Raw genomic sequence first — 24,293 nt, 5'->3', positions numbered from 1 at the left:
TCCCAATACAAATGAAGTACGATGACGCAATAGATTGCTCGACTATACATAGTATATATATGTTTTATTTAAAAATTAAGAAAAGTGAATAATTCTATATCTGTGCGCATTGAGTGAACTCTCAATTCTCCATAATGTCATCATGTTCCTTGGTGGGTGACCCATGAGCGAAGGAATTGATATTGGCTTTTATGTAAGTGCACAGGAACGGATTTTACTGGGATTCCGAGAAGAGCCCCATCCGATAAGAAGTATCGGCGTAAACCAGAGGTCTCAAACACGCGGCCCGCGAGAGCATTTTGTGCGGCCCGCGACGGCATTTTGGAATATCCAGTATTCGACAATATATTCAAGTGCCATATATTTTTTAAGATATAAGAGCTTAAAGTTCAGTCTAAAACTACTATAAAAGTCACTGGAATCTCAACGAACTTCACTATCACATCACTTTTAGAAGCTACCATGAGGTAGAAGATCAGCTATTACGTCACATTTCTAGTTCTTGACGATAGAACATGACCCGTTGAAGATTTGTGACTTAAAATTGTGATTTGGTTTGGTGCGACCTCCTCGTCAAATTACTCGGTTTCGAATTGACTGGGTGATTATATAAAAATGACTCGTGTAGGAACTCGTTTCCTACTGAGTAGTTAACTAACTACGTAACTCTCATTTCGATACTGAGAACGCCAGACAAGTACAGTTACACTCAATCTGTAATCACAACAACAATAATATGAACATGCTCTCTGACTGGCACCTTTTGAGCGTGCAAGTCAGAGTGGTACGAATGTATCAGAATGTTAATATTCGAACGGTAACGCGTCAGGAATAAGCGTAATACATTTGTGAGTCACGATCGCTTGGGTATAGTTTGTAGGTGTATTATGTGCAGCTACACCACCCTCCACCAGATCGTGACTAGCCTTTTCATGCTCGGAATCGAGGGGGCACGTTAATCATTCTTCCGAAGCGAGTCTTCATCTGCTTGTTGCGCGTATACGTCGTGTCATCCTGTTCACGTTGGGAGCTTTCGGGTGATCGTTGCTCATGATCTGGAGATGGTATCGAACGATCACGCAAGGGCGGTCTACCTCTTGTAGGTGGTTGCGCCGCCACGAATGGATGCTCTTTGTCAATGTAGGCTGGCTTGAGTCTGTCCGCCGAAACAAGTTCTTCGCGCAAGCCAATCCTCAGTCTGAAGACCTTCTCTCCTGGGGAGATTACCTCGTATGGTCCGTCATACGGTCTTGTCAGCGGGTGCCCATGTGCGCCTCTTCGCACGAAAACGAATTTACTGTTTGATAAGTCCGAAGTCACATGAGCTGATGTGTTTCCATGAGACGAGGTAGGGGTTGGGCGCAAACTTCCGGCAGTTTCTCGGAGGCGGTTAAGCAGTGGATTGTAGTTTGTAACGGTCTCAGGCGTGGCCATGAAATCTGCTGGCACTGCTATTGTCTCACCGTACACAAGCTCCGCCGAAGTCGACCCTAGGTCCGCTTTTGGCGTGGTTCGAAGTCCAAGTAAAACCCACGGTAGCTCGTCTACCCAGCCTGGATGCGTGCATCGAGCACGCAAGGCAGCCTTCATAGAACGGTGGAAGCGTTCCACCAGTCCGTTGGCTTGGGGATGATACGAAGTGGTCCTGTGAAGTTTGGTGCCAAGAAGTTCACAAACTGCGTCCCATAGTCTGGAAGTGAACTGAGGCCCTCGGTCAGATGACATATCTGCCGGAACGCCAAATCTCGCCACCCAATTATACAGCAGTGCGCGGGCACATCCGGCGGCGGAAATGTCGGAAATCGGTATGGCTTCGGGCCACCTGGTGAACCTATCGACAATTGTAAGGAGATACGTGTATCCCCGCGAGTGAGGCAAGGGGCCTACGAGGTCGATGTTCAGATGACTGAAACGCCTTTCCGGAACACGAAACGTTTCAAGAGCAGTTTTCGTGTGTTGGGTGACCTTTGACTGTTGGCAGGCGATGCAAGACCTGCTCCACTGGTTCACGTCTTTTGCAAGACCCTTCCACACATACTTGGCGCTTACCAAATTCTTGGTGGTCCTAATGCCCGGATGGGACAAGGTGTGTACAGCGTCGAAAACCCGTCGTCGCCAAGATGGTGGAACCACCGGCCTCGGTGTCCCAGTGCTGACGTCACAAAGCAAGGTGGACCGCCCACCGTCAAATGGAATCCTCTGTAACTCAAGGCTGGTATCGCGTAGATCAAGGTCCGTTTGTTCTCGTGCCATCGCTTGGAAATCAAGGCCGTCGTCGATAGCGTTGACGGTGGCACGCGACAGTGTGTCCGCTACCGAGTTGCTTTTCCCAGAAACGTGCCGTATATCAGTCGTGTACTCACTGATTGCGGCCAATTGTCTGGATTGCCTGGCCGACCACGGTACGGATTTCTTCGCCATAGCAAAAGTCAACGGTTTATGGTCGGTGTAGACGGTGAAGTGACGTCCTTCCAGAAAGTAGCGGAATTTTCTGATGCTCAGATGAATCGCCAGCAGTTCCCTATCAAAAGCACTGTACTTTCTTTCAGCATTATTCAGTTGACGGCTGAAGAAGGCTAACGGCTTCCAAACACTCCCCAACTTCTGTTGGAGGACGCCTCCAACAGCCACATCCGACGCGTCTACTGTTAAGGCGGTTGGCGCGTCTGTTTTAGGATGCACCAAGAGCGTGGCCTTGGCTAAAGCAGCCTTAGTAGCGTTGAAAGCCGTGGTCATGTCTGTTGACCACTGGACAGTTTGAGTCTTGGATTTACGACCCGCGGTTGCTCTGTATAGAGGCTGCATAATTTCCGCAGCACTCGGTAGAAATCTGTGGTAAAAGTTCACCATTCCATTGAATTCCATAAGTTGCTTGACCGTCCGAGGCGCAGGAAAATTGCGGATTACCTCCACCTTCTCAGGAAGAGGCTTGATGCCGCTGGCTGAAACTCGATGGCCGAGGAAATCGAGCGTGGACCGGCCAAATTGACATTTGGTGGGGTTTATCACAAGCCCGTGTTCACGAAAACGGGAGAATAATGTCCGTAAGTCTGCTAAGTGCTGTTCTTGGTCTTGGCTCGCAATTAAGACGTCGTCAAGATAAACAAACACGTTTTGAAGCCCTTGACAGACAGAATCCATCAAGCGTTGGAATGTTTGTGCCGCGTTTTTCAAACCGAACGGCATTCGTAGAAATTCAAAGAGTCCGAAAGGCGTGGTGATTGCAGTCTTCGCCACGTCCTGTGGCCTGACGGGGATTTGAAAATATCCCTTCACAAGGTCGACTTTTGAAAACACCGATTTTCCATCCAAGTTGTGTGAGAAATCTTGAATGTTAGGGACCGGGTAACGATCCGGTGTCGTGGCATCGTTCAAGCGCCTGTAATCGCCGCAGGGGCGGCTTTCGCCATTGGCTTTCGGAACAACATGCAGAGGAGACGCCCACTGGCTGCTGGACCTGCGTATAATCCCCAGTCTTTCCATGTTGTCAAACTCATCTTTCGCGGCTTTGAGACGGTCAGGGCGCAATCTGCGTGGGCGCGAAAAGACGGGTTGGCCGGTCGTTACGATGTGGTGTTCCACACCGTGTTTCGGCTGTTGTAGTTCAAAAGACGGTTTGGTAATCTCGCTGAATTCATCGAGAAGCTTCGAGTATACCGTATGTGGATGCTTTTCGACTACATGGAGTTGCATGTGACGAGACCATGACAGGTGGCCTACGACAGCTGTACGGCATGTAGAAGCTTCAAGGAGCCGTCGCCCACCTATGTCAACTAGGAGGCTATGCCGCAAAAGGAAATCTGCTCCGAGAATGGGACGAGAAACGTCCGCGAGGACAAACCGGCACTCGTACGTTTTGGTACCGATGTGCAGTATTTCCGTTCTGTATCCATAAGTCTTGATCTCTGAGCCATTTGCTGCTACCAGAAGGGGACCGGTATTGCGAGAGAGGCGATCAGAGCGTAGAGCGGGAAGGATGCTAACCTGGGCTCCTGTGTCTACCAGGAACCCGCGGCCGGATTTGGCATCGTTGATGATCAAGAGGCAGCTACGAATTCCACCAACCGCGTCAGCCTCTAACCGCGATCGGCGTCGTCGTTTCCCTGTCGGGTCTTTCTGCGACGGGCGTAGCGCACCGTGTGCGGTGCCGAAGATTCACTTTTCTGCTTAGACACCAACTGGGCAAATGTGCACCCTTGTTTGCAGTTCGTAGCCTTCATACCGAAAGTTTTGTGGTAGTGACAAATGAAAACTCCGGTTGCGCTGTCTACTTCTGCCTGTGGGGCGATATCCTGCGCGTCATGGCGTAGGGCGCTCACGTTGACTGTCTGAGTTGCGAAAAACACTCTATCCGCAACTTCGGCCAGTTTTTCAACATCTGTTTCTGCGGATGTGGCCAGCGCTGTTCGCACTGCAGCAGGTAGCTGGGCCAACCAGAACGCTCGCAGTAATGTCTCTTGACTGCCACCTAGCGCACGCATGTGTCTCAACAAACCAGACGGCTTTCTGTCTCCTAAGCCGGCTATGTTAAGAAGTTCAGAGTCCTTAACTTCTTGTGGCTTGCCATATACTTTGATTAGCGCGCTTTTGATAGCAGGGTACTTTTCTGTTGCTGGCGGTTCAGTAAGCAGAGAGGAAATTTCGCTAGCAGTGGCGTTATCCAACACCGAAACCACATGGTTAAATTTCGTATCATCTCGAGTGATGCTTGCAGCCTCGAACTGAGCTTCAGCTCTAGCGAACCACAAAGTAGGGTTGTCAGTCCAGAGTGACGGAAGTTTAACGCTTACCGCATTAGCTGACGAAGGGATGACGAGTTTCTTCAGTGCGTCGGTCAATCCTTGCATAGCGGCGGTATCCATGTTGGAAAGCGTCCGTATAATCCTGGCTGTGCACAATACTTGCGGTCTTCTGGAGTCTTCCAGGTAGTTCGGGGTCACCAATGTAGGAACTCGTTTCCTACTGAGTAGTTAACTAACTACGTAACTCTCATTTCGATACTGAGAACGCCAGACAAGTACAGTTACACTCAATCTGTAATCACAACAACAATAATATGAACATGCTCTCTGACTGGCACCTTTTGAGCGTGCAAGTCAGAGTGGTACGAATGTATCAGAATGTTAATATTCGAACGGTAACGCGTCAGGAATAAGCGTAATACATTTGTGAGTCACGATCGCTTGGGTATAGTTTGTAGGTGTATTATGTGCAGCTACACCCGAGTTGAGTCGGATCAAACGTTAAAATCAGACAAGGACTTGTGAATCGAAACGGAGGCTTATTAATCCTACGGGCGCAACAATCTATGAAACTGTCATGGAGAATAGTAATATATCAAAAGGTCGTAGCTTGCGCTGTTCATGGTATATAACTATATAATCAGGTCAGTATGGGAACCATTGGCATTCTATGACCCCTGTGACGCATAGTTGGTTACATGCTGGGTGTTGTTTGTTCTCTTTGTCCATATTATTATCGTAGGCGAGTAGGGTAGCACTGCGCTCTACAGCTGCAACATAAATGAATTATTCGCCGATTAGACATTTCTATTCCAGAGGTTCTTAACCAGGGTCCGTAGACCCCATCGGGGTACGAAGCACCACATCAGGGTGTGCGATGTGCATCGTGGAATTGGGCCTATATGCTGTGGAATATTTTCTTGGCCAATTTATTCAACTGGAAAATAGTCTGGTGTGAATGGGCTTTCTGATTTTAATATAGGTACCATCAGAAATTTTGTTGAAAATGGACAGGCGCTACGAGAAATCTCACTGGAAGCACAAGGGGTACGATGGCTAAAAAGGCTAAGAAGCAATGCTATTACTGTGGCTCAATAATTATTATATTCAAGTTGTTATTGATATGTTCCAATAATAGTCGAAGGCAAAATCTAACGCTGATTTAATTTGACTTCGGCAATGGCAATAAAAATAGCCTATATTTATCACGACTTTACCAAAACCAGGGTTAGGCTACACCGCTCAAATGCGCTGATGTCAGATCAATCTTCAGTATATATTATAATATACTACATAAAATTGTGGCACGTCAAAGGTCTACTAGCTGCACTATTATAGCCCGACAGTTTTACGATGTCATGATGCATCCTCTCGTATTATGTCCATAACTTAAAAAAATTATGCCCGCCACAAAAAATTATTCAAATATTTGAAAATGTGATTTTATTTCGTGACAAGAGTGAATAATGCAATAGTAAATCACATTTACACGATGTTTGTGGAATGCCTGTCTGCAAGGACCCATCAAATAAGGCCTAGTTGGAACCTATACATTGAATATCCCGATTATTGATACTGCGGCCCGCGGCGTCATCAAAAACTAGGAAATGGCCCGCGAGCACATTTGAGTTTGAGACCTCTGGCGTAAACAGACAGGATTTATAGAGCTTTGAATCGCCGTTGAAAATCTATTCGCATTGGTAACTTATTGCATATGCATAATGTATAAGTTTCTGCAATGACGCCTTTTTATACGCTCTTCATTGATGCTCGTGGTGATGCGGACCTTCCCACTTTGTAACCCAGGCTGGAGCCTTCCGAGTTTCTTCATATTTGTCTTTTAATTCTGTGCATGAAATATATGTTACTGCATCGAGTACAAGTCCATGCTACATACCAGAGACTGACGTACAAAACAAACCTATTCAAACCTTTATAATTAAGGTTGCATTTAAAACAAAAATCTAATTAAAATAAACATGCTTAAACGGACCAAAATACGTTTTACAAGGACCAAATCGCCATGCAGCACTTTTACCATAGTGTCCTATATGGTGTCGACACAAGCAAATCTCACGGTTCAATGAAATTGTATCACGTCACAATTTCCATTTGGCTACAGGCAATTTGACGGTTATCTTTGACCGACTTGCCGAGCAATAAATTTGATGAATCGGGTATCAATCGAAAGCTGACTCTGCACTGATTACGAAAATATAAATTTTATTCCACTCATGGCCCTGGAACCCCCACAATCAGCCCCAAATTATTCATTGTTGAGTAGATTGGCGGTGTGACGCAACAATGCTGTCTGGCGAAACGAGAGAGAAACTCAAGAGCAAGGATGCGGCCGAGCAGCGAGAGTGGGATCAGCTGACGTCGCGGCAATAGCTATGTGCATTGTGCAATCGCGTCGCAGAGAAACGCTGCGCTGTAGATACTTTTTCTATTTGCTTCGGTACAAGCGAGCACGCCTTATCAGCCCTTCCTTGACTTTTAAGGGTAGAACTGGGTCCACAGAATGTATTTGGTCCCTACCAATTTTCGCGCAATATCCTTCAGCTGATAGAGATATGTAGGCTACGTCTAAGTAGTCTACATTGGATATGTCATATTATTATGATATCGATTACCTTAGCCCGCTTGTTGCGTAGGGATCCAGAGATGCGTGGCACTGTTGATACTTTCTATAGGCGCTTCGCTAAAAGCGAGCACACATTACCAGCCTTTCCTTGATTTGTAAAGGTAGAACTGGGTCCACAGAATGTATTTGGTCCCTACCAATTTTCGCGCAATATCCTTCAGCTGATAGAGATATGTAGGCTACGTCTAAGTAGTCTACATTGGATATGTCAGATTATTATGATATCGATTACCTTAGCCCGCTTGTTGCGTAGGGCTCCAGAGATGCGTGGCGCTGTTGATACTTTCTATAGGCGCTTCGCTAAAAGCGAGCACACATTACCAGCCTTTCCTTGATTTGTAAAGGTAGAACTGGGTCCACAGAATGTATCTGGTCCCTACCAATTTTCGCGCAATATCCTTCAGCTGATAGAGATATGTAGGCTACGTCTAAGTAGTCTACATTGGATATGTCAGATTATTATGATATCGATTACCTTAGCCCGCTTGTTGCGTAGGGCTCCAGAGATGCGTGGCGCTGTTGATACTTTCTATAGGCGCTTCGCTAAAAGCGAGCACACATTACCAGCCTTTCCTTGATTTGTAAAGGTAGAACTGGGTCCACAGAATGTATCTGGTCCCTACCAATTTTCGCGCAATATCCTTCAGCTGATAGAGATATGTAGGCTACGTCTAAGTAGTCTACATTGGATATGTCAGATTATTATGATATCGATTACCTTAGCCCGCTTGTTGCGTAGGGCTCCAGAGATGCGTGGCGCTGTTGATACTTTCTATAGGCGCTTCGCTAAAAGCGAGCACACATTACCAGCTTTTCCTTGATTTGTAAAGGTAGAACTGGGTCTACAGAATGTATTTGGGACCTACGAATTTTCCTGCAATATCCTTCAACTTATAGAGATCCTTCCATCTAAGTATAGCTAGGTTAGTTATCTATAATTGCACAAATGCACATAGCTATTGCCGCGACGTCAGCTGATCCCACTCTCGCCGCTCGGCCGCATCCTTGCTCTTGAGTTTCTCTCTCGTTTCGCCAGACAGCATTGTTGCGTCACACTGCCAATTTACTCAACAATGAATAATTTGGGGCTGATTGTGGGGGTTCCAGGGCCATGAGTGGAATAAAATTTATATTTTCGTAATCAGTGCAGAGTTAGCTTTCGATTGATACCCGATTCATCAAATTTATTGCTCGGCAAGCCGGTCAAAAATAACCGTCAAATTGCCTGTAGCCAAATGGAAATTGTGACGTGATACAATTTCATTGAACCGTGAGATTTGCTTGTGTCGACACCATATAGGACACTATGATGAAACTACGAGGTCATCAGAGCTCGCTATACGATGTCTCACTAATTCAAATAAACAGTCTCGGATTCCAGTTTCAAATCAGAATCCGGAATTCACTTCATGCAGCCTACCGCCTGTCCGGTATAGTGACCCGACTCCGTTTCTATGCTGCGCAGAAATTCAACATGCGCTCATCCCTGCTGTACAGATTGTAAATGAAAGGCTGCTCACCAGATCTCGCGTATTTCATGAACCGTTCGTAAGCTTTCGTGTTCGGTTGATTCTTCAAGAGCTGTTCCAAATCCGGTTGTTCGTATCTATTTCTGAACTGTACATTGTATGTTGTTTTGCCTTTGATTACTTCTTGATTTCTCACGTGACTTGCTGTTACCGTTGGCACTGCAATGTATATTTAAAATAGAGGAGTCCGCTACTGCTCTCTCCGACATTTGATTATCACAATAATGGAACAGGCCAATCACTGTTGCGATGACAGCTCAATGCTTGGAAATTAGACTGCGTTTAGGCGGACATATTAAACTTCAAACTGTGTGAGGTAAGAATCAACCAATTTCGTTGCGTTGGAAAGTCGGATATACGAGGTAATACACGTATATGACGCAACAATGCACACCGATTCCGGTTATCCCCATGAGTACCGGCTGACGGCAGAGATGCCACTCCTGGGTTTTTCCACCCAGATCTGTTTTTTTAGCATCACCTGGGTTTCTGGGTTTTTGTGCTTGAAATCTGTTTTCTTTTTCAACATCATGTTTGTCAGGTCAATTTTTACGGCGCAAAATGGATTATTAGATTGGTAAGATCTCCTAATGTCGACGGATTCCACTGTGATTGAAACGGCAGAGTCCAAAGAGACCCATTTACTATTAAAATGAGAGGTCTTGGCGTGATGCGATAGAGCTTCATTGAATACTGACTACTAGGTCGCAGAAAGTCATGTTCACAGGGCAATTATGATTTAGGACTTGAATGCTACCGGTAGCGCTGCAACAAATTCGTTGTGTGTCAGTAAATAGTAGGGATGGTGTGAACCTCTGAAAGGTTCAGGTTCGTGTGAACGCGAACCTTTTTGAGAGGTTCTGTGTGAACGCGAACGTGAACCTCATGACGTCACGTGACGTCACGTTACTAATTCCAACTCTACATTTCAGTGAGGTGATAGCTTGTATGAATGGCCACATATAGTGCCACAATGCTGAAGTACATATTGACGTTTTAAACATCGCCAAATGCGTCAACTGCTGGGGCAATCAAATGATATAATAATCTCATAAAATCAATATCTTCCGTCGCTTCGCCAACAATTTCGACGAGGACTTGCAAGGGAATATAAGTTACACCTTAACGGTCTAGGACAGACCGGACATATATGTATTAGGTGTCTGAGTATTGCTAGGTTGATATTGAGCTGAGTGTAAAATGGGTATTTATATAGCTCAGTGATTTTACCCTATTAACAAGTTACACAGCAGTAGCCAACACTCCAATCGCCCGGATTTGGTTTTTATGATACAATAGACATATGAAATCGAGTTGGACCCCATGCTCTTGCTAGATTTTTTACATCAGACAACGACATCAATTTCATTGATTGATTGAATAAGCATCATTCGCTGACTACCTATACATGTAGTGTATTTCGCTATTGATGTTGTGTGATTGCGGGTCAAACTAACAGCAGAGAGTCACTAAATATTCACAAACGGAAAGCTGGATATTTCGAGCAAACTTTTGTAACAAAGCAAGCAAAAATTTTGAGATTGCCAGGTGGATGACCGGTTGGTGTGGATTTTTGTATGCTGCTAGCGCCATGCATAGAGTGGTGCGGAGTTGAAATGCAAATAATTTCTACCGAATATGTTATATAATGACGCGAAATATTGTAATCTATGATAAAGGTTCACAGTGCAGAACCTACCAAGGTTCTTTTGTGAACGCGAACCTCTAAATTTCTGAGGTTCACACACAGAACGCGAACGTGAACCTCACGTTCACACCATCCCTAGTAAATAGTATATGTAACTGCATGCTGTAAAGTATGCAATTTATGCACATGTATGGTACAGGCACATGGAAAGACCAATTTTTGATCCAACTAATTTACCATGTTGACATCAGAGTATATTCACTTTCAACAGGGACACTCAAAGAGAGACATTTTGGGCAACCGGGCAAGTTATTCAGAGTGAGAAGGGTTTGTTAAGCGCAAATGTACTCATAATTTCATGCTTTGGCAGTTTCTTTTTCGACTAAACATCCCAGATAAAAGTGTTTGTCCCAGGTTTAATGAATCGAAAGCTATTTTCAATCTATCTGGTCAGCTCACATTCACTAAAACTACCCTACAATCATCCTCACGATAGATAGGGATTAGCATTGTTACTAACATTACGAATATATAATACACTACGTATTGACCCCCCATACCGAATGCCTGGTGTAGCAATGTGTCGAGAGGAAAACATCATATTTCGATGGATTTGCTCATTTAACTGAGAAACATGCATATTATAGTATGGAGATGAACCGTTGGGATTTCAATATCAAGGACTAAAACTTCTATGTCCCTAACTCCCTATAACTGTGATTGATGACTCTCAGCCACTGTTTTACGGCTATATCATAGAAATTCGAGTGAAATAGAGGATCTGGGTTTTTCTGGGTTTTTTTAACGTCCAAATCTGGGTTTTTCCAAAATATCTCAGTGGCATCTCTGGCTGACGGGCAAGCAATCTGTCGTCGAGCGTTCGAGATGTAGCTTTGTGCGGGGGGATATAGTTTGATCTGAGTCCAGGGCGTTAGTTTGTAGTGCAGTGGTTCTTAACCGGTTGGGTTACCATACGGTTTCCTTTAGGATTTGTCCTTCATTTGGAAGAAATGTCCTCCTTTTTGACAATTTTTCAAGGAGCCAGTTTCAGGAGTTCCGCTGAAGGTCAAGAGACATACTCTACTGATACATATGATTTGTGATGATATACCCGCCTTGGCCGTGATGTAGGTTGTTGGTAATTATTGGCCCGACAAGCTTAGCTGGGGGCAGGGCTTTGGAGCAGCCGTAAATTTAAACTGCTCCAGCTCCGGCTCCGGAGCTTTCTTCTATCATACATTAGCTCCGGCTCCAGCTCCGGAGCCACATTATTACCACTGCTCCGGCTCCAGCTCTGGCTCCGGCTCTGCAATTATCGAATGGGCATGTCTATATCAGGGGCGGCCAACCCGCGGACCAAATGTGGCCCGCGAGAGAGTTTTGCGTGGCCCGCGAGGTAATTTACTATTATATTATCGAAAATGAATTGCTCAGATTGTGAGCTTGCAATGCCAACCAAAAATTACAAGTCTGGCTGCGACACTTGGGATATTGATGACTAAAATATCAGTTTCGACGCATTGGCAGATCCAGGGTCCAGTCACGTTTTCAGTAAATCGTCGTACATTACAATAAACTAAAATAGTAGTGAAATTCTTCACGCTTCGCGTGTTTAATTGTCACACGATTTCTTGCTTGGTAGCCTACCCCCTACTGAAAATGAAAAAACGCCTATAATTTACCCGATTGAGTCTAACTGTATTCGCAATTACGGGTGAAAGTCTTTTCGCGTCTGCGCTTGCATAAAGATCGTCGACGGTGAAATATAGGCACAAAATGATTGTCGCATATTATCGGAGACCTTCGATAGCGATGTGGCCAGACGCCGAATAGTCGTGTCCTTGCAAACTGAGCCTAGCGGGCAGTATACAGTAGACCCGCAATATACTCAAGTAATATTATTATTGACCTATAGTTTATTTATAAACTTTGAAAATGTTACCCGCTTGGCGTGGCTAGTGGACCGCGCACTCGTTCGTCAATTGCATGCGCCCCTTTAGCCGAAAAGATTGGCCATTCCTGGTCTATATAGATTACTATAATCTACCCATAGATTAGTTATCCCTAGTAATCTAGAGTCTGTCAGCCGTCAGTAACATCCGATGTAGCAACGAAGACATAGGTGCCGCCATGCCGGCTTTTGGCGTCATAATGAATACTTGTCAATTGTCGATAACATCATAGTTGCACTAGATGACTAGAACGTACTTTACTCTATGCCATTTCTGTGCAGGGCATTAAAATTCAGGCCTGCTGTTCAATTATGATAAATCAGCAGATGTGGTTGTTGCATATATAATAGCATCTTATGAAATTCGCCGGAGCCGGAGCTACTCCTAAAATAACGGGCTCTAGCTCCGGCTCCGGCTGAATTTTATGTAGAGCTCCGGCTCCGGCTCCAGTTCCGGTGAAAATGCACGGCTCCGGGGCTCCGGCTCCGGGCTCCGGCTCCGGCTCCGGGCTCCGGCTCCGGCTCCAAAGCCCTGGTTGTGGGGGGTACGTCGTGTGTAGTGTCGTACACCCGGGGTTCGAAATCGAAACCGGTAATAATGAACCGACAATTCTATCTCCAACACTTATAATCTCATTTATAATTAGGCAATGGGTATCATATAGCCCAGCAAAGTGCTGTATTGGGTCTGAGTGCTGTGTGGGGGTTTTGCGACTTTCAAGAACCAACGAGTGAGCATTACTTCGGCTATTTAGAGACATGGACAATGGACATGGCCGTGCATACAAATACATGTGAATGAAGTGATGGTAAGCAAGTATAACATGCATTGCATACTGTCGCTAGCGACGTTAATGATATGGATATTGGGGTAAATCAGTGTTTCTTAACCATATTGCCAGCGCCCCCTGGGGGGCGTTTTAGATTTCTAAGGGGGTGAAAACACTCAGGGGGCGATATGGGGGGCGCTGGGATGTTATGGGGCGCCAAACAAAAATAGCTTATCAGGACGGATGTCATAGGGATGCAAGGTTCTATAGTTCTATTTATGCTTGAGATCTCGTCGCAAAATTCATTCATTCATTCCAAACAAAATTCATCATTTACCCAAAATTTTAGTCGCGCCTTGCACGAAATATGCAGACGACGTATTTATTATTTCCGCTAATGCAGTGGTTACTATGTTTCATCTAAAACGCATTTTTTACGCTTCATGCGCGTACTTTAAGATAGCAAAATCTTCATTAACACGGCAGTTCGATAACACTACATAGAGGTTTTCCTGACGACATGTTTCAAACCAAGTATATCATATATTGCAGCACACTGCGTCTCGAAATCTGGAATCATGGTTCTATACGACTTTTAAGAGTGAGAGCCATTTGTACAATACACATGATTTGAAGATTTCTGACCAGAATCATTAACTAAATGTCATTGATTTCGAGAGCTATAAAATACTAAGTTACTGAATGGGGGTGTGTATATTGGGCTCAAACCCGATAGGTATGAGCCCGTACCCAATATCTGTTTTAAGAACCTTGATTTGATCCCGAAAATAGTGCATACAATTATTAGATGGTTAATTAATCGAGTGGTCATCACGCGCGATTCAAGCGCGAAATATTTCCAATAGTCAAGTCCAAACCCGAAAAAAATCGACCAGACTAGGACCTCTACCCCATCGTCTTTAGTACAGTATTTAAAATATGGGGTCCGAACCATGAAAATATTCGAAAGGGGGCGATGAGAAAAAAAGGTAAGAACCACTGGTGTAAATGGACAATGGGGAAGCATATTATTCGATTGGATAGCTTGCAGAGATGAGCATGGATTAGGATTAGGTTTTGAAAAAACAGGATTTGTGAAATTTTGTGGGATTTGGATTGGATTTGGATTAGACATTTTTTTCAGAACGGATTAGGATTTGGATTGGATTTACCTATTTTCTGGGAGATTGAAATGTCGTGTGGCGAATTGCGACAAAGAGAGAGAGAGAGAGAGAGTCTTTATTTTCGTCGAACCAAAATACATAACAAACGGCAGTGATGGTGGTACAGAAAAGATGCGTGCACAGTATTCGGTATTAGATAGGAATGATCGATAAGACCGTGAAAGTCATCTAGTCTGATCACACCAGCATCAAACAGGTACACTTGACTCAGAACAGTCTGGCTGTGAAAAAATGTTTAGTTAGGAAAGTAAAATATAAAAAAAAATTAAACAATGGTAGCAAATGATCAATGAAGCAATGTCTGGGCGAGGTAGGGCAACAGATCAGTTATTAATGTACTTATGGTTACTAAGTTATCTTGAATCAAGTGAATCGTTGGTTGTGGAAGCAAATTTTCGAATCCCTCCATTGCATAAATTAGTATTTTTTCTGAATTTCCAGTTGGAATCGGATTAGGATTGGACATGGACTTGAATAAGAAAAAGCTATGGATTAGGATTTGGATTAGGACATGGAAATTTCAAATCCACTCATCGCTGATAGCTTGAGTGAACATTATTTTGATGATATAGAATTCGGCATCGACTCCATTCATAAAATGAATTCCATTGTTGGTTGACTGGTTGAATCTTACCTCCACCTAAAGCCGGAATGCTCTTTTTATTATTAGATCCGTATCTTGTCACGTTCCCGGTCAACTCTTTTGCTTGCTCCGGCTTCTTGTAACTGCACCTTTCCGTCGTATTCATCGTCCGACGCATTCCAGTTTTCCAATCGGGCGGGGCGTCGATTGCAGTCTTGATTTGGAACCCTGCAAAAGAGCACCATTTGTACATAAATCCATATCGAATGGTTGTATATGCCCTATTATAGGTTATGTTTTACGACGAGTTTAGGTTTTATACATTGTACTAATGTACAATCACTGGATTGAACTTACAGCATTCGGATGGGCCGTATCTTTCAAATAGTAAGTGTCATGGGACATCTCCATTCTCCAATTATAAATGGCAGACAAAACTTGCTCCGCCCTTTCGGGTCAAACACGCCACATGCCTCCGTGTTTCAAGATCTGTCTACATCCATTTTGATAACTTGAGACATATATACGACATACGTTTGTGTTCTGACATAGGCCTATGGCGTGCACGAACACGAACGGTCGGATGGTATAAAGAATTCGCATCTCCTGGTATCAATTTATCATAGCTTGCCTATAAGCAATCTGCCCCACTGAACGTTTCGCTCATGGTGGTCGTATGCCTGTGCCGTGTTTATTTCGGTTGTATGCATATGTGTACCTACTATACCTCTGCAGGAACCGTTTCTATAGATGAGAGCTACACTTGCCGCCGAATTTACGTTCCAATATCGCTACTTCATTGACAGCGTGCGGTCGGTATTGAACCATGGAGTGTCTTTTGTTGTCTGTTAAATTTTCTACTGTAAACCGGTGTCGAATTTCGCCTGCCTATAACTTCGTATGCCTTTTTGCAAAACACTGTAGGGTTAGGGTTGTGAATAATATACACGTGGATTTATACCACATATGTTTAAAACCAAGGCCCCTACTTAAAATATGATTATTTTCTTTCTGTTTATTCAAGGCATGCTCTCTTACAACTGTTCGTGTTTCGTCTTAAATTAACACTCGGGTGGCCAAGAATTCGTAAGGTCCAGCACTCTTCCCCATCATACACACAAAGAATTCAAACAATTCGACTATTGTAAGGTCACATGTGCCCACTATAACGGAACCCGTGGCGCCGTAACACGAATTCATTTATCCTCAGGCTGGAGAAGTATAGCTCTAATTATTATATTTCCATGAGAGTGGAGGTGGGCGTACTTCATTTTTTTTTAAACTGCACTCTCGAAACATTTCCGCAGTTCGGCATCAAATCCAAGTCCAGAAATTACAAGAAATCCAAATAAATCGAAATCTGAAGCCAGTTCGGCCATTACAGTAAATCATATTCATGCCAAACCTTTTCATTCATTCGTTTTTTGTAACAATTTTTCATCGGTTCAAAACGCGTTGAGATCGCGATACACCGAAAATATAGGAATCAGTTGTCGAATCCAAATTCATGCTAATCTGAGCATCATAATATACATTATTACTATATTACCGTCCTTGTGAATGAATGCAGATACCGATGATATTTGGTAATACTGTATTTATGAAAAATATTTGTAGCCATTGCCAGTTACGTAGAGGCGAGGCATGAAACCTCGGTTGGGGCGTGTGGTATTTAGAGCTACATCGGGTTCGTCTTGTGGTTATATTAATGTCCCGATTGATATATCTGCGCCTAGGATTGCATTTAAAACAAATGGTTGTTTAAAACACTTTGTGCAAAACATGTTTTAAACAATGTTTTAAACAAAGGCCTTTAAAAAAACGAAATTGTGTTTTTTAAAGTTGTATAATTATGGCATAATTGTGTAAATACTTTCCATAAACATGTTGTATGAGCCTACGGACGATTACCACCCGATACAGCCGACGTATATGATGTGGGATGGTTGGAAACCTCAAAATAGTCGGTTCAACAGCCATAATACGCATATATTTCATCAAAGGAGCTATATTTACTCTTTACTCTATATTTTCAATTGTCAATGTCAATACACTATGACGTCACAATTGAATTTCCTGACGTCATGGATTAAAAAATATATGTTCTAGACAGGGGCCTTGTTTTAAACACGTTTGTTTTAAAGTTTTAAATATGTTTGTTTTAAATAGATTTTTGTTTTAAATGCAACCCTACATCTGCGCCTGTCACTAGCAGCACGATCGTTCAATGGTGATCTAAACAGGCGTTCGTGCAAATTAAAGGGACACTGCGCTCTAAATATAATGTGGTCTCAAATTAAAGATTAATTGTGAAAACATTTTACGCAGCAGCTAATTTTTTCAGAAAGTCACACTTCCCGCTTGATCGCGTCGATAAAGCGAAAGCGTGCCAGGATTGTAGCAACGGTCATGAAGCAATCATGCGTGATCTCGACACCACAGAGATATAAGTTAGCGTGGGAAGTAACGCTCGTGTAAACCTGCAGTTTGAACATGGTGACTTTCTGACGAAAGTGGTTGTTGCCAATAATATTTCCAATTTGTTGTATTTAATGTCAAACAGCGTCGTATCTAGAGCGTTGAGCCCCTTTAATTAAAACATGACGGGATTTCTAGGTCCCATTGAATTACGATGATGTGCAAATGATTGAAGAACCTCTTCTGCGAGCCTTCTGGCATTGCCGTATCGAATCCTACAATGTGGAAATAGATTTACATGTAGCGCAAGGAAGGATATTTTTATTCATCGAAGCGAATTCTCTATACAGGGACTACCGATAACCCTTTCACCATAAACCCTACATATGTTAGTTCTCGGTGGCAAAATGCGACTTTTCTTTGTCATCAAGTGTATCTGGCATGAGTTCGCTTCTGGCTATATAAAGGTCAACTCTTTTTTCTAACGCCGTCGGAACGTCAACGGAATCATTATTAGATCGATTTTGTCCTGCCATCTCCACACTGATATTTCTACGAGTCCTGCATACCCATCACGAACACTTATCTGATGACATCATCTGTTCACTGTCATTACCGCAGGCCACCGTCAGTTCACTCCTACACCTGTTAATATGACTTCCGTAACCAAGTAACATCTTACCGACGAAAAATCCGTTCGACACCACCAAAGCGAATTAATAGTTTTGGGCTTTGTCACGAACGAGGTGTGGCAGCCATGTTAGTTCATTGTTTTGTATTGCGAATTTTCGATCGCGAACAATACATGGGCAAGCCGAGCATTATATTAAAATGTTTATGCGACAGTAGCATGAGCAATATGCTAATACAAGTATAAAACTAATTCTTTCCTTCGGAAATTCATTCATATACTACACACCGAACACAGACGGGACGCGCGTAGTGGAGTTTCGCCCACAATCGAGATTAGGACAAAGGTGATTCTTTCTACATTCATGATACATTCGACCAATTAGATCGACGCTATCCGCGCGAAGGGAGGATATATATTATTCACTAAAATACTGGATTGGATTATAACCTCACCTTGCGGGATGCCGATGTAATCGTTCTGGTAAGTGCTCTTGAGTTGCTCTGATATTATTTCTCCTAACACATCCTTCGTCAAGCTTCTATATTGCAAATGAGGTGATGATTTTGTGATCATTCCAGCCGTCGTTTCTTTTGGGAGCTTCCAAATCATGAAGGACTGCAAAAAATGTCGTTTTAGCGTTTTAATCATCGGGAACAATACCTATCTCTATTTAAAAGTGTGACTTAAGTGATGCATATGTGGTTTATACATACGGTTTATGTTTTGACTATGACTATTTCATGTGAGGTTATATATAACAGAGGCCGTGGTTCGGCACTATAGAAGGGGATCTACATGGTTCTCGATTTGAAGTGGATTCTTATCATAATTGTTTCGCGTTCCCATTCAACTACTGTTGACTTAGTTTAATATAGAGATCGAAAATGTAATAGAAGTAGTCATCATGAGTTAGTTGGTAGATTTTTCAATGTTTTGAAGTTGAAATGAATTAAAATATCTTTTCGCAAGTCGTATTCGCGAATACGCACAAATGCCACATTGTGTGTAGATCATGACTCGGCCTGCTGTTTCGAATACAACTGACGGTACGCTGATAATAAAGAATAAATCAAATGCGTGCTTTATCTATCGTGATTCTTTATTCCATAAGCTTTTCGGAAATTTAGGTGTTGCGAATCTCCGTTTTCACCGACTGTTTTATCTAAAATCATTGTGCCCTTACCACGTGATATACACAAATAGGGTGTATTATTGACGATTTATTGCTACCATCCGTATAGCATCTAAGATGGTGGAGACGATTTATGTGTACCGTAATTGTGTAGTTTGCAGCGTAAGCCTTGACCACAAGTTTCACAAATATACTATATCGTGATAATTGTCCAAACAAGCATTGTATGTCATTGTCTACTCATACGCTCACGATTGTTCAAGCTTGGGTATAGTGATAATTTATCCGGCAGGGTTCATAGGTCAGCCACACACCTATAGTGTGAACAGCGATATGTCTTGTTATTTGGAGGATGACTCACAGGAAGTAAGTCAGTATGAATGAAGTCAATGCATCGATGTCTTTGATATTGACAGACCCGACCGACGGCACGGTATGTAATCACGCCCGCGCATTTCCGGGCGCTAATAGTGGTCTTTCAAAGATTTTGAGATGTTTTTCTTGGCTAAATTTGTATTGATTGCATCAATGCCCATCAGTTCGAGGATGCGATAAGTTATTTGGACCCCTTTTTGGTCAATCTCTCGCATTTTCGAGATTTCAGTTTGTTCTTTCACGTTGATCTTGTCACGATATTCGTGACATACTGTGATGGAGAAGAGAAGGAACATTCCAGGCTTAGAATCGCGCATTACAAAGTGTTTCGATCCGACCCTTACCTCGTGCGGGTGGGGGTTGTTCCGGCGATTTCCTGAAGAGGTTCCTGATCGTATGGGTTCCGCCTTTCTCGCTTCCTTCCAGCCAAATTCACCCTCCGCCGTGGTGTTTCCGATCGGCTCGGGCAACTCGTAAGGGAATGTAAATCCGTTTGTGGACATCGGCCGGTTCGCCTCGGCGTACAGTCCACTGGGATACCCCTGATACTCTCTCTCGTGTGTTGTCGAGTACGGGTCGAAGCCGCCTTTCCTTCTAGTAGTACCTGTCATAGGAAGAGATATACGTGGTTGAAGTAATTAAGAGTGTTTTGCATTGTTTCAATCTGCTTTGACACAATTGAAGTATCATTTACGTTCGATTGGAGATGCGGGCTAAAATGCTTTGTTACACTAATTTATCGGGTGGCAATTTCTCATGATGGACCAGAATGAATGTTTACCGACTTATGTCTGAACTCATAAATTCGCCTCGAACAAGCGTATTTGATTTATCGATATCTGTTGGTGTATATTTTACGACTTCGGTACACATTATTACCATAATTCAATCTGGCTTCTCAGCTCTTCAATTGACGATTTGTTTGGAATGAATTACAAGGCATAGTATAAGACCGTATACAGCTAGGGCGTCAAACTCCAATTGCGTCTTGGGCCGGATTCAAATCTTTCAAATCGTTCGCGGACCAGACCAGTCAACTGATTCCAAAATATTTCTTCATGCCCTTGCTTTTCACATGAATACATTACTATCGAGCACATGATAGTATATTACGTTGTATCACGGATCACAGGGTTTTTATTTTAGCAAGTAGCGTCACCTTTATTCGCGAAGAACGAAATTGGCCAGAATACGATTGGCCGGTTGAGTATAGTTATGTTTAGGTTAAGGTTTTGTTGCAGTCATATCCGTGGAAATTTGCATTTATTTTTCACAAAAGTTGCATTATTTTTCGCAAAGCTGCACTAAAAGGTTGCATTTATGGACAAGTTCCTTGAAATTATCAGGGTATGAGATGCTCCAATCCATCCATATCCAAGGAACTGTAGCAAACACAATGTTGACGACTTCAACAAAATCAATAGCCTAAAGAAATTGACCTAGTGAAAACATAATTTTCGAAAAAACTTGCAAAAAGTTTCGTGAAAAACCGAAAAAGGTACAAAAATTACAAGAAAAAATAGTGAAAGTTGCAAAAACTTACCCTAGTTATGACCCGATAAAACAGTGGTGCTAACGACGATATGATTCGGCATATTTCTGTGATATTATAGCTTTATAGTCCGAATCGTGCATATATGCATTGTGAGGAATACATGAGATTGACCCGTAAACGCGGACGTCGTAATATGGTGTATTATGATTATGATTAAATCTCGATTCGGGTTTCTCTGGAGCGCAGGAACCTCTCAAGTCGGAAGTGACACAGCAATGCGACCACAGATATTTAAATAATAGTTTTGTGTAACTACTATATATATATTCCCCATGTAATCGCATAAAACACTTCCGCACTGGAGTTTAAGACGTTTCTGTGAATAACTAACTACTCTTGTTTCATTATTCCATAAAACTCTGGAATCCGTGTGCACATTTTTGCCTTCTCGAAATTGGGTGTCAATGTCACCGAATTGTTCCTAGAGATAACTAAGTATTGAGTGAAACCGCAACACCACAGTCGGGTGGCTTGTGGACATGCTCGACAAATTCGCTGTCTTGAGGAATTATCTAATGCAAGTATTTCCTACAAAAATATCATAAAATATGTTACAAATGTGCGGAATAATATAAGCATTTTTCAATCAACTCAGAATTGCCGTGCGGGCCGTGTTTTTGACACCCCTGGTATACAAGGTATAGCGAGGCATTCTCTCGATCATTATGACATGCAAATTTGTGTATCTTCCAATGATTTTACAGGTAGCATCATGTTTGACTTACCAATAGCTGCCATTGCCGATTTCGGACGAAATTTTTCCTGGATAGTAACTTGCTTCGTTGCTCTCGGCCGAGACAGTCTTTCAACTGATTCTTTCTGCGCTCGATAGCTGGATTTTATCTTCTCTTCTGCCGATCTAGCCGGAGTCGGTATCGCGGACCTGGGTCTGTTCTCCTGAATTCTCAGCGACGAACGCTGCCTGCTTTGAGGCTTGGCCGAAAAAGGTCGCTGTTCGTGAGCCTGCGATGTTTTCAACGTGCGGCCTTGCACAGTCAACTTGGTCTTTTCGGAATCTTCCTGCTGCAGACGTATCTGTGCCAGGAGTCTGGCGCAGTGCTCTTTATCTTTCGGATTGATCGCCCGCCCGTAGAACCACTGCAAAGTTTCAGCGAACTCGGGTTTCACTGCTCCACCAATGTCCGAATGCAACTGAAACATGTTTTTGAAATGAAATTATGACGTAACAGGGTGTAAGAAATATTAAAATTCGCAATGCAGGGAAAGCTGAAATTCCGTGACAAGTCGCATAAGAGCTGCGTTTATCAATATATATAAGTTGAATTAGGAGGGAGTAAATCGGAGGATGAAAATAACTCACTCCATCTTGAAATGGGATTAACATCGTGAAACCCCGTGACAATCATATACGTATAGATAATTGTCGCATAATATGTAAATATGGATAATTGTGACCAATCGAAGGTTACAGTATAACTCGGAAATTGTGGACCTACCTTCGGGGCTCCGTGTTCCCATGGCTTGATCGGTTCTGGAGCACCCCAAACGCCCCAGGCATTTCGCGGCGCCCCCGGCATTGTAGTATCAAATAAGTATTCTAGCTTGCGAAGTGAATTCGAAATTTATATTACTAATATCTCTGATGTAATTATTGATTTCCGAACACCTCAGCCAGTGCTTACATCGACATTATTCCCCCAACGTAACCGCATAGTAGATATACCATCCTACTCACTGATCTAACTGTACGCCTCAAGGATTTCTGCTTTGAGATCTATTACCTCATATATTTATGTTGGCTGTGCTTTCGTCAGGATGGCAGTACGTCAGCATTAACGACTGTACCATAAAATATCTTGAGCACACAATCCTCTACACGTCACGGATCTTGATATGTTTGGTATGTCATCGAGACAATATCAGTTCATGATAAATGATACGGTATAGTAGAGCTATTGACAGAAATCACTGATCACTGCTCAATGCTAATAGTTGACATGAGTCCATATCTTTGCCTGAAACAACGGAGCTTACCACTCCCTGTCCCTTATATTCGTATGTGCCAATCAAGGACTGCGCTGTTACAAAGCATATCACTGAAATACTACCTAGAATCCCCATTCCAAGTGAAGTGTTTACATTAGTCCAACATGATTCAAGTATCTAGGCTACGCGAATGTCGGCTATTGTTAGACCGTCTCTGAGTTGTATTATTTGAGCTACGCTAATAAAATATCATAGAAATCATACCGTATGCGGGGTTACCGTTAGCTTAGCCGTCTGATGAAACATAAATTGACGGAAAGGTAGATTGATATATAAATTGAAATGTTGTTCCGATGGTGAATGCAAAATGGTGATCTCAAGCTGCTTCATAGAGTGGCAGATTAATGAGTGAATAGGATGACCCGGGCATATGTCATTTAGGTCAAACCTCAAGTAATGCTCAACCAAATTTATCTATCAGTGCTCCCCATTTATAACATTCACATTCACCCACCAATACCGCTCTAATATTCACTTTCACATCTACTTCACTAACAAATTGCAGATCTAACGTAAGGATGATAGTTTTTCCCCGCAACTGCGCTCAGAATCGTATATGCTCAATGAAAGCTATTAACGTTTCTAATCCGAATAGCCTTTATATTATCGATTCTTCAAACCATCAGTGGTCTACGTTTGTCTGTTAAATATCGCCTGATATTCCGCACATGCATTAATCAGCATATCGGCATATATTCGCCAACAAAATTACGTAAATTTCGACTAGCAAAATCTGATTTTACTGGGGAGTAAGCGCGACCGTATCGGCCACTACGACTGGCAACGGTTTCATTGTTATCCCTGAAAACACATACTGCCAATCCAGCCTTTTGTCGTTCGCTAAATGTACGCTTTAATTTATCGTATCCTTTCACTGTAGCTACTCGAATGCTTTGTTAACGCTCTTACTAGGTCTCAATAATTGCTATTATTAAAACGTGAAACGAGCGTCGGGAACACTACACGAGTAGCACTTCATGTCTATTGTGCGTAATCCAATACTGTTTTGCCCCAGCTGTTGCATACTTGAGTAAGTGGATCGCTCGATAATTTGGCGGAGCGCTATTCTTTGGTCGATATTTAAAATTTGGTACTGATACCCAACAATCATTTAAATCTCA

General features: G+C 42.9%; 1 protein-coding gene and 1 long non-coding RNA gene across 2 annotated transcripts; one reads left to right on the top strand and one right to left on the bottom strand.

Annotated features, from left to right (window-relative positions):
* Nucleotides 1-128: 128 nt before the first annotated feature.
* Nucleotides 129-6,557, top strand: LOC145443647 (uncharacterized). The gene is made up of 2 exons (XR_013916500.1): nt 129-270; nt 6,410-6,557. It is a non-coding gene; the product is annotated as an uncharacterized LOC145443647 (long non-coding RNA).
* On the bottom strand, nt 6,401-22,783 carry LOC145443646 (testis-expressed protein 26-like). The gene is made up of 7 exons (XM_080321583.1): nt 22,623-22,783; nt 21,891-22,317; nt 19,955-20,214; nt 18,556-18,718; nt 15,103-15,279; nt 8,907-9,074; nt 6,401-6,588 (listed from the first exon to the last, which is right to left on the bottom strand). The coding sequence occupies exons 1-7, from the start codon at nt 22,701-22,703 to the stop codon at nt 6,503-6,505; spliced, it is 1,362 nt and encodes a 453-aa protein (XP_080177709.1). The 5' UTR covers nt 22,704-22,783; the 3' UTR covers nt 6,401-6,502.
* Nucleotides 22,784-24,293: the final 1,510 nt, after the last annotated feature.

Source organism: Botryllus schlosseri, chromosome 7 (genome assembly GCF_051294905.1).
Source record: "Botryllus schlosseri isolate E-star chromosome 7, Bs_hap1, whole genome shotgun sequence".
Taxonomy (NCBI): Eukaryota; Metazoa; Chordata; class Ascidiacea; order Stolidobranchia; family Styelidae; genus Botryllus; species Botryllus schlosseri.
The sequence above is the reverse complement of the archived record's forward strand: the minus strand, read 5'-3'. Positions and strand labels throughout refer to the sequence as shown.

Bases quoted from the DNA above. Each gene is read 5' to 3' on its own strand.
- LOC145443646 (XM_080321583.1), bottom strand. From the start codon at position 22,703: ATGCCGGGGGCGCCGCGAAATGCCTGGGGCGTTTGGGGTGCTCCAGAA. The intron at 18,719-19,954 runs GTAAGGGTCGGA...CATTTTTTGCAG, and splicing joins ACAACCCCCACCCGCACGAG to TCCTTCATGATTTGGAAGCT. The intron at 15,280-18,555 runs GTGAGGTTATAA...GCTCTTTTGCAG, and splicing joins TTACATCGGCATCCCGCAAG to GGTTCCAAATCAAGACTGCA.